General features: G+C 41.7%; 1 protein-coding gene across 2 annotated transcripts; it reads left to right on the top strand.

The window, feature by feature from the left end:
* The first annotated feature begins 503 nt into the window (after positions 1-503).
* On the top strand, positions 504-6,424 carry zbtb42 (zinc finger and BTB domain containing 42). 2 transcript variants are annotated; one of them, XM_081347616.1, is made up of 3 exons: positions 512-632; positions 1,196-1,333; positions 2,328-6,424. In XM_081347616.1, the coding sequence occupies exon 3, from the start codon at positions 2,343-2,345 to the stop codon at positions 3,633-3,635; it is 1,293 nt and encodes a 430-aa protein (XP_081203742.1). In that variant the 5' UTR covers positions 512-632; positions 1,196-1,333; positions 2,328-2,342; the 3' UTR covers positions 3,636-6,424. The 2 variants fall into 2 exon arrangements, with proteins under 2 accessions (XP_081203741.1, XP_081203742.1); XM_081347615.1 differs by lacking the exon at positions 1,196-1,333 and having other exon boundaries at positions 504-632.
* The last annotated feature ends 4,741 nt before the right edge of the window (positions 6,425-11,165 follow it).

The raw sequence follows: 11,165 nt of genomic DNA, 5'->3' as shown, positions 1-11,165 counted from the left end.
CTGGAATATGTTTTCATTTAAACTTTTTCATTTAAACTAGAAAACAATAGGCTATATAAATAATATATTAATAATTAATAAAAAAATAGTTAAACTTTTTTCTTAAATAAAACTTACGAACAAGTAGAAAAATACGTTTTTTCATGTAAACTTGAAATCAATATATATAAATAACATATTAATAAATAACTAAAAAAAATAACAAAATGTAAAAATTATAAGACCAAGTTGAACATTTCAGATTTTTTTTTTTTTTACTTGACAACAACATATAAATAATACATTAATAAAAAATAAAAAAAAACATTTAAAAAATTGAATTCGCATATATATATATGACTTGCATTATATCAAAAACATAAATGATCTTTTATAAATGTAGACTGAGTGGCACAGCTGTCTTTTAAGTGATCACTGCTACTTACTGCCCCAGTGTGAGTGTGTCCTGAAGTACAGTACACTGGTGTTATCGCGAGACTGGACCATTAACAACCTGCCTGACACACACACACACACACACGCGCAGCGCAGAGTGTTTCATGCGCACCAGAGAGACTCGAGGAATAGACCCAGAGACTCCAACATCTGGACTCACACCATGAGCGCGCGCGGGTGTTTCTGATGACGCGACAGTGAGTATAGATCTATATTTATGAGTTTTAATATGGACTTTCATGCATTCAATGTGAAACATTGTATCTGCGCGCGCGCGTTTGATCCGCGAGTTCCGCTGCCGCGCTTCACATCGGACGTTCGCGATGTGTTCAGTGAACGATCTGCGTATAAAGAGTGAATTAAACGATTAAAGAAGGAGAAAAGACGCGTAAAAGTTCCTCTGTCGTGTCTCTAATGCGCAGCGCTCTTGTTCTAACGCTCGTTTTAAACAAAAGTGTCCCGTCATGAGCTTGTGCGTGCGTCAGAAACTTTAATATCAGCGCGACGCGTCTGTCTGTGAATATCACTTTAATATCGCAACGCGTTAAAGAGCGTAAAGTCAGAGAAGTTTGCGGTTTCTCAGATGAACATATGGCATAAAGACACAGCTGGAGATTTGAGGCTGATGTCAGAGCAGCTGACTCTACCAGATCACACACACACACACACACACACACACACACACACACACGCGCGCGCGTCTCTCGATCGTCTGCGTTCAGTCTTCTGCTGCTCTGAACTATTGAATGTCGTGTTTTAGATGTTGGTCCGTGTGTTGCTGGTGTTTGGAGATGTGAGCTGCTGTTTGCGCATGTCTGGATGATTATTCTCACTCTCTGCTGCGGTTTGATGGAAAGCTCAACCTGAAGATCAACTGTGAGATCTGATCTAGAAGAGGGTGAGCTGATGCTGTTTCTTATAGTTTAACATCAGGTTGTGTTTGTTAGGCTGTTTCTGACAGCTGATGTGATGAAGAAGACCGCTTGGAAGCACAACTTGCTTTTAATGTGTTCAGTGGGTTTTCTTTCTCTGTTCGTTTGACACGCATTTATAAACGCAGCTTGTGGATGTGAACACAACTTGTTTTAAACGCGGAATAATTAGACTTTTATGTGTTGCATTTGAAGTGATTTTCTGTGCTTGAGATAAAGTTGTTTGTAGACTGTAAGTGGTTGGTTTGCTGCAGGTTGGCTGCACTTTTTGTTCGTCTCAACTTGTTTTTAATGCATCATGGCGGAATATTTCGAATTTTTATGTGTTGAATTAGAAGTGATTTTTCTTTGTAGACTGTTCATCTGACATGCATTAAAAACAGCTTGATTTTAATTCATTTTTAATGCATTATGGCATTACTTCTGTCTGGCATCACAGCGCGTGCGTGTGTGTGTGTGTGTGAGAGAGAGAGAGAATGTGTTGCATTTGAAGTGATTTTCTGTGCTTCAGATAAAAGTTGTTTGTGGACTGAAAATGGTTGGTTTGCAGCAGGTTGGCTCCACTTTAGTTTGTTTCAACTTGTTTTTAATGCATTATGGCATTACTGTCTGTCATGAGTGTGTGAGTGTGTGTGTGTGTGTGAGAGTGAGTGTCTGTGTGAGAGTGTGTGTGTGTGTTGCATTATAAGTGGTTTGTTAAATCATCTGGCTCAACTAACTGGTCTCCAACTGATCCTTAGTGTGTGTGTGTGTGTGTGTGTGTGTGTGTGTGTGTGTGTGTGTGTGTGTGTGTGTGTGTCGCATTAGAAGTGATTTTCAGCGCTTGAGATGAAGTTTTCTGTCGACTGAAAACGCTTGTGTCCACTTTTGTTTGTCTCCAGCGGCCCGGCGTTAAGTCTGCACGTTATGAATGGCTGCCCAGCGTTTATTTAACATCCAGTTTTTCCTGTTTTCCGGCAGGTTCCCGGCATAAGAATGGAGTTCCCAGAGCATAGCCGGCAGTTGCTTGCGTGCCTGAGTCAGCAGAGACAGCAAGGGTTCCTCTGCGACTGCACCGTTCTGGTGGGACCGGCCCGGTTCAAAGCGCACAGATCCGTCCTGGCCTCGTGCAGCATGTTCTTCCACCTCTTCTACCGGGATCAGCCGGAAAAATGGGACCTCGTGCATTTAAACAGCGACATCGTGACGGCGCCGGCTTTCGGTTTGCTTCTCGAATTCATGTATGAAGGAAAGCTCGCGTTGGGAAGTCTTCCCGTCGAGGACGTCCTAGCCGCCGCCAGCTATCTACACATGTACGACATCGTGAAGGTGTGTAAGGGAAAACTGAAGGATAAGGAGATGTGCGACGGGATCGGGCAGAAGGCGAACGGTCACCCGGATCTTGTAAGTGTCAATTATGTGTCAGCAGAGGCCGAGGTTTGTGTCCGAACAGCTGGAAAGACAAAAGCGGATGTCAGGAGTTCCCAAAGGTCGGATGACACGGACTGCGCGCTGGATTTGTCTTTCAAGCCTCTCCGAGACGACGCGTGTGTTTCGGGACAGCTGGCCCTCGACAGCCAGCAGCAGGACACCGAGACACTTGTTAAAGATGAACATGACTTGCTGTCAGAGCAGGAGGACGGTGATCCGGAGAGCCCGGAGAGCCAGCGCTTTGGGAATAACGCCAGGAGTTCAGTGGTGACAGGGTTCGCTGAACTCTTCCCGGGAAACAAGTCCGGTTTGCTCCCTGCGGACGACGAGCTGATGGACGAGGGATTGCGCGTGCGTTCGGAGCGCCAACTCGGAGACAGCGAAGGCGAAGACGAGGACGATCTCGCGTCTTCGGACATCTCCACGTCCAGCGGGATTCTTCTCCCGACGGGAGGCCAGCAGGTGTGTGTTTGTCCGTTGTGCAGTAAGGTTTTCCCGAGCCCACACGTGCTTCAGATGCACCTCAGCGCTCACTTCCGGGAGAAGGACGGCGTCCGCTCCAAGCTCTCTCCCGACGGATCCGTTCCCACGTGCGGTCAGTGCGGGAAGACCTTCTCCTGCATGTACACGCTCAAACGACACGAGCGCACGCACTCCGGGGAGAAGCCGTACACGTGCGGACAGTGCGGGAAGAGCTTCCAGTACTCGCACAACCTGAGTCGGCACGCCGTCGTTCACACTCGGGAGAAACCGCACGCGTGCAAGTGGTGTGAGAGACGCTTCACACAGTCTGGAGATCTGTACCGGCACATACGCAAGTTCCACTGCGGACTCGTCAAAACACTGGCCATCGGATGAATGAAGCAAGCTATGATAATAATAGAATAATAATACAAATATGACATTTGGTGTTTTGCAATCGGCAGAAATTTGTTTATTGACACAGTTGTGTCTCTGGCAATCAACCATTTGATGCACTTGGGACTTTGAGACTCACCATATATAAATACACATGCATATGTATATGTGTGTGTGTGTGTGTGAACATGCAACGCACTGATAAAGTGGTTATGCAGCTCCGTCCAGAAGATTGGATTTCATATCTGCTGTAATTTATCACATATTACTTGACCATTATTGAGTTTTGAAGATGTACTGTATGGTTGATGATTTCATTCATCTGTGCGTAATCCCACACACACACACACACACACACACACACACACACACACACTCTCAAACACACACACACACACACACGTACGCACTCTCTCTCTCTCACACACACGCACTCTCAAACATACACTCACTCACACCCTCTCACTCACACACACCCACACACTCACACACAAACACAAATAAACAAACACACACACTCACACACACGCACTCTCAAACACACACACACACACACACACACACACACACACACACACACACATGTACGCACTCTCTCTCTCTCACACACACACACACACACACACACACACACGTACACACTCTCTCACACACACGCACTCTCAAACACACACACTCACTCACACACACACACACACACGCGTACACACTCTCTCTCACACACACGTACGCACTCTCTCTCTCTCTCACACACACACACACGTGTACACACTCTCACTCACACACACACACACACACGCGTACACAATCTCTCTCACACACACACACGTACACACTCTCTCACACACACGCACTCTCAAACACACACACTCACTCACACACACGCGTACACTCTCTCTCTCACACACACGTACGCACTCTCTCTCTCTCTCTCACACACACACACACACACACACACACACACGTGCATACACTCACTCTCTCTCACACACACGTACACACACTCACTCTCACACACTCACACACACACAATAACTGAAGTACAGGCAGATTTATTCATATAAGCGGTTGGAGTTGCTCTGTCTCCTGAAGGCCTCGTTACTGAAAGTTCTGCACTTGCCAACATTTACAGACTCATTTCTTTGCCTTTTAAAGCTACTGTCGTCATATTTCTCTGATAACTGCACACTTTCAGTGGTGTGTTCATGGAGAAGACGCGCACATCCGACCCTCATCAGATCGCAGTGTCTCGATGAGTTTATACTAATATCTGAAGAACATTGATTCTCTGTTTCACTAACATCTACTTCTCTTTGTTTTATATGTTATATCTCTCTATCTTTCTGCAAACAGACGTATGGTTGAGCCACTGCTGACCGCCCGTGTTTTCGTGACTTTGAACGGTTCAACAGGACAGAATGTTTATAACAATAACTAGCACTAAAAAAAAATCCACGTTCTGCTGTCGGTCCTGATAAACTTGATTAGTTATTATTTATTAGTGTGTTTTTGGTTCAGGGTTTTGCTCTAGACTTGACATTTAAAGCGTAGAAATGTGATTGTGCTGATATTTGCTCTCTAATATCGGGATAATCGATCATCGATCAGAACCTGACTCGTCATCGCAAACGAAGCTTATCGAATGAAGTTTGACTATCAAGCACTTCTGTGATAGACACAACACTCATACACTGTAGGCTGCTATTTCTAACTGTATATTTATTGTAAATATGTATTTTATTTATCACATCTGGCTTAGAGTGTAGAATGACTGAGCTCTCGGCAAGGACAGTCTTCCAGTCGTTTCTGTTGGTTCACAAGCACAAACATCCGCGAGTCCTGAAGACTAATGATAATAATCTACCTGAAACACACACATTAATGAGGCCGTCCTGCGTATGAAGCACACCTGTGTCTCATTCTGTCGACAGACGCGCTTCACTTCTTCATCTCTTATCATTTAACTGCACAAATCTATTTCTGTTTGTTTGTGTTTTCAGTTGTGCAAAAATAATATCATGTAAAATCAAGTGTGTGGGCAAGTAAAGCTGGTTATTTATAGTTGAGTTGTGGATTTCAGTGAAAATCTTTTCTTTATTTGATGTATTTACATGATCACAACTATGTTTCTAATGTTCAAAGCAACATTCAGCCAATATATGGATGCAATAATGAACTCGTCATCATGGACCGGAAGAAGAGAGAAGGATTTCCGCGTGACTTTCCTGTCAGATTTTCAGAATGATTCTGGAATTGTGAGTCGGAATGCCGGCTGTATATGTACATTAAAACTGGATTATTGTCTTCTAAGGTTCAGACTGTGAAATTGTATAATCATAAGTAATATTTATTGGTTTGTTTCTTGTGCAAAATGTTACTGTATCTGAGGATTTTGACTTGTAAAATGAAAGATGATACTAAGTTGAGACTTTTTAATAGACTTTGTAGAAGTGCCATTAGATGTAATATAATTTTTTGATAAACAAAAAACATATTTTTTAGGAAACAAAAGCTTGATTGTAAGTCTTTTAGTGAATGTAGATGACAATCTGTTGGATTTGATTTTGCTTGGAATTCTTTGGTAATTTATTTTGATTCTTTGTTTGTTTGTTTGTGTGCGCTTGCTTTTTTTCTTTTTCTTTCTTTCTTCTTTTTTCATTGTTTCTTTCTTTCTTTGTTTCTTCTTCAGACACATTTGACTTTTCTGCCCGTTTGTTTGTGCTGTGAAAATGTGACAATCTTTATCTAGATCCTTATTTAGATTAAGCGTAGATTAAACATCATTTTCTGTGGAATTATTGTGTTTGTCTTTTGTTTATGATGTTCAAGCAACATTGATTTACTGAAGAACCAGGAGAACAACCAATCAAAAAAGATTTTCTTTAAAAACACTTAAAAAAAGACATGAAAATTACTAAAATCTTGGAAATTTCTATAATTAATATAAATTCACAGCTCAGCTCATGCTTTTTTTTAGTGTAATCTTTATAAAAATGATTTAAAAAAAAATCCCAGGTCACTCTTAGAAAAAAAGATTAAATGTTGTTTTATAGTAGTTCTTAAATAATTCTATAATACTTTCACATTTAATGCTTTTCATTTTTTCTTCTAGTGAAAAAAGTATAAAACAAAATTAAATCCATAAAGTGATGGGAGCTGATATGCTAATACAGTTAGTAATATTAGATAGCTCTAATAATAGAGCTAATATAGTTATATAGCTAATATGAAGCGCCTGACGGAACCTTTAAAGTTCCATGGAGAACCTCTTGAAAAGTGTGGAAACCCATTGGTCACATGCATGGGAAATCAGGGATGAATGAATGACCTCAAATATATTTCCAAGGAGTTTTCACGTCAGTCGTCTGTCGGTGTGGATGTGTGTACAGAAAACACTGCGGCCTCTCCTGAATACCGATGATGTGGAAGGGGAGGGAATAACACACACACACACACACACACACACACCAGATATGAAGCAGGTGCAGTGCAAAGTGAACCTGCAACTTTACTCAGTTTTCCGTGTTCGACTTCCTCGTTCAGCGTTTCCTAAACGAAAGAACGCCTCCTTCACTGGACGCTAATTTGCATTCCGAGCAAACAAACAATTCACGCAGGAGCAGGAAAAGAAATGCGTGGCTAATTCGGAATCTCAAAAGCCAATTCACTGGTCATTTTCTTAGCGAGTGAGACCCTAATTATTCTCCGAGCGCACATGTAAAGACATCCAGCTGCTCTGCGGTGTGATTCCCATGGCCTCCCCCATCGAGACCACACGCTCCGGGGGAACGACCCCCATCAAACCCCGGATCTTTTGTCTGTGGTTTGTAGTTCAGTGTGTCTATTGTCCGGTTCCAGCTCTCGAGTTCTGGCCTGAAGCTCAGCGAACCGCTGTATACCCTGTTAAAGGGAATGGAGTGTAAATAAGGGTGTGTGTGTGAGACGGCGCGTCTGGAAAACTAGGATTTAAACTGGAGGCCCGGATGATTGCGGTTTAATCTACTAACATTTCACCACCTACTAACATTCATCAGTCTTACCATTATGAAAGCGGTGGTGGTTTCTGATGGGGTCGGACAGCAATGAAAAAACTACAGTAAATGGAAATAATAAAATATGTTGTCTTCTTTCTCGTTACCGTTCTAACATGAACACAAATCAGGATAATACTGAGCTCTCACTTTTTTTTCATTAGTGACATATTTATGTGCTAAATGAGCTACTGTAAAAAATATTAGCAACAACCCAGCAACACCTCACCAATCACTCAGAACAACAATGAAATGCATTCTTGTATTAAGCTACTCACGAAACAAAGGCCCCCACCGAGCAAAACCGTAGCAAACACTCTAAACACCCTAGCAACCCCCAGAAACTCCTTAGCAACCACTCTAAACACCTTAGCAACCACCCAGCAATGACTTAACAATCACTCAGAACAGCTGGAAAATGCATTTTTGCATCAACAAGCTAATAATACTCAGAACACATGGGCAACCACCTAGCAACACCTTAGCAACCACTCAGAACACCCTAACAACCCCCAGCAACACCTTAGCAACCACTCAGAACACACAAGAAACCACTCAGAACACCATAACAACCAGCCAGCAATGCCTTAACAATCACTCAGAACAGCTATAAAATGCATTCTTGTATCAACAAGCTAATAATGCTCACAACACATGGGCAACCACCTAGCAACACCTTAGTAACCACTTAGCAACCACTCAGAGCACCCTAACAACCCCCAGCAAGTCAAGTCAAGTCAAGTTTATTTATATAGCGATTTTCACAACATAGATTGTATCAAAGCAGCTTCACAGTATTAAATTAAAACAATACATCAATGTTTGTTTCTAGTGGAACGTCCACAGCAACACCTTAGCAATCACTCAGAACAGCTATGAAATGCCTTCTTGTATCAACAGGCTAATAATGCTCACAACACATGATCAACCACCTAGCAACACCTTAGCTACCACTCAGAATACCTTAGTAACAACTTAGAACACCCTAGAAAACCCCCGCAACCACTTAGTACAGCATGAAAATGCATTCTTGATTTAACAAGCTAAAAATGCCCACATTACTTGAGCAACCCCCTAGCAACACCTTATCAACCACTCCAAACTCCCTTGCAACCCCCTAACAACACTTAACAACAGCAATCACTCAGAACAGCTATGAAATGCATTCTCGTATCAACAGGCTCACAATGAACACCACACATGTTGCCACCTGGCAACACCTTAGCAACCACTCAGAACACCATATAAACCCCCTAGCAACACCCTAGCAATGACTCAGAACAGCTAAGAAATGCATTCTTGTATCAACAAGCTAATAATGCTCACAACACCTGGGCAACCACCTAGCAACACCTTAGCAACCACTTAGCAACCACTCAGAACACCCTAGCAACCCCCAGCAACTCAAATCCTCAAATCAACTCAAAACTCAAATATGTTTCCAGTCAAATTCTGGCAAAACTCAATAAATATTTTATGCTTTGCTGAATTTCAAATCTGATCTAGATGGTATTAAATATCGATTTACTTGTGAGTTTGTGTGGGGAAATATACACTGTCAGAAATAGGGCTACAGTAGGAGTCCATTTCTGTCCCCCAAGGTACAATCTACACTAACGTACCCCATAGGGCTTATTATTGGACCTCAAGGTACATATATGTACCTTTTTGAGGGTCAAAAAGCATTAAAAGGTACATATATGTACCGTTTCTTTTAAAGGTTAAGGTACAATATTGTAGCCTTGAGGGACAGCCCCAGTGACAAGCCATTGTACCCCTAAAGGTACAATTATGTACTTTATTTTCTGAGAGTGTATAAATGAATGAATGTTCTAAAAATAAAATATTTAGTATGTCACATCATTTTGCACATTGTTTTAATTTCTATTGATTATAAGGACATTTAATTTTCTGCCATAAATGATTGTGGTGTCCACTTAAAATCTGCATCCTTGAGCATGAAACAGCTGAAGGACTGGACTAGACAGCTAGCAAATGAGAAACAAGCACGCCATGACTAGTTGTACTCTTTGATGAGCACGCTGTCGTCTCTTTGACTTAATTAGATGTGTGTTTTGCCCTCGCTTATCAAAAAGCTTCATGTAATTTCCATTTCACCACAGCTAGCACATTTGCATGTATTCCCCAGACGACAGGAAGTCTTTGTAGGAGAAGTGAAGTTGAAAACTTGGATGTCTTCACCTCGCAAGGCCAGCGGTGGGAGACCTTGACCTCTGAACGCACGGCCAGGGACATCTGGTGCCTGGCCATGTTTATTTATTTATTTACCTCATAACAAAAGACAGGTGGTCACACTTGAAAAGGAGCGATGCAGCCTCACACACACACACACACATGCACAGAAAACAGGAATTCGAGCAACGCTCTGTCAGAGACGAGACCTTTGTGTCTTATATAATTAACTTCAAGTCGATATATCCTCAATGTCACCTTATTAGCACTGTGAGGTCATACAGTGACGGTGTGAGATGCTCATACTATGATTCTTTGATAAATAGGCTACCATGATATTGTATTCATGCACTAATGCATTTCCAAGGTATTTTACAAAACAGCACTATCAAAACATGATACAGAAATCATGATAATACCATACATATCAATATGGCACTTCTATGTGCTGAATGAGCCACTGTAAAAAAACAACAACGTATTAACCAATTAGAACATCCTAGCAACACCATAACGACCACTCAGATCAGCTATAAAACACGTTTATTGTATTCATGCATCATTGTACATATTTCAAAGAACAGTATGTAGTCCATGCTTAAAAATCATGTTAAAACCAATGTACCAAACCTTTATGTTGTGTCAAAAAGCTAAAAAGGCTCACAACACCTTAGCAACCACTCAGAACACCCTAGCAACACCCTGGCAACCACTCGGAACCCTCAAGCAACCAGTAAGAACAGCTGGAAAACACATCTGATTATTATATTCATGTACAATATGAATACCACTAACATGGTACCATGCCTAAAAATGATGTTAATAACACATCACTTTTGGTATTTTTTTGTTTGTATATCCTCTGTATCCAACAAAAACACTTTAATCCACAATCACCCTAGCACCCACTCAGAACAGCTAGATGATACATTCTTGTATCAACAATCTAATAATGCTCACAACACATGAACAACCACCTAGCAACACCTTAGCAACTACTCAGAACACCTTAAGAACGACCCAGCAAAGCCTTAACAATCACTCAGAACAGCTGGAAAATGCATTCTTGCATTAACAAGCTAATGCTGCTCAGAACACATGAACAGAAACCTAGCAACACCTTAGCAACCACTCAGAACACCATAACAACCACCCAGCAATGCCTTAACAATCACTCATAACAGCTAGAAAAAGCATTCTTGTATCAAAAAGCTAGTAATGCTCAGAACACATCACATGAAAAGTAACCTATCAACACCTTAGCAACCACTCAGAACACCTTAGCAACCACCCAGCAATGCCTTAA

The sequence above is a fragment of the Scardinius erythrophthalmus genome (assembly GCF_964197995.2).
Source record: "Scardinius erythrophthalmus genome assembly, chromosome: 19".
NCBI classification, from domain to species: Eukaryota; Metazoa; Chordata; class Actinopteri; order Cypriniformes; family Leuciscidae; genus Scardinius; species Scardinius erythrophthalmus.
The sequence above is the reverse complement of the archived record's forward strand: the minus strand, read 5'-3'. Positions and strand labels throughout refer to the sequence as shown.

Bases quoted from the DNA above. Each gene is read 5' to 3' on its own strand.
- zbtb42 (XM_081347615.1), top strand. From the start codon at position 2,343: ATGGAGTTCCCAGAGCATAGCCGGCAGTTGCTTGCGTGCCTGAGTCAG.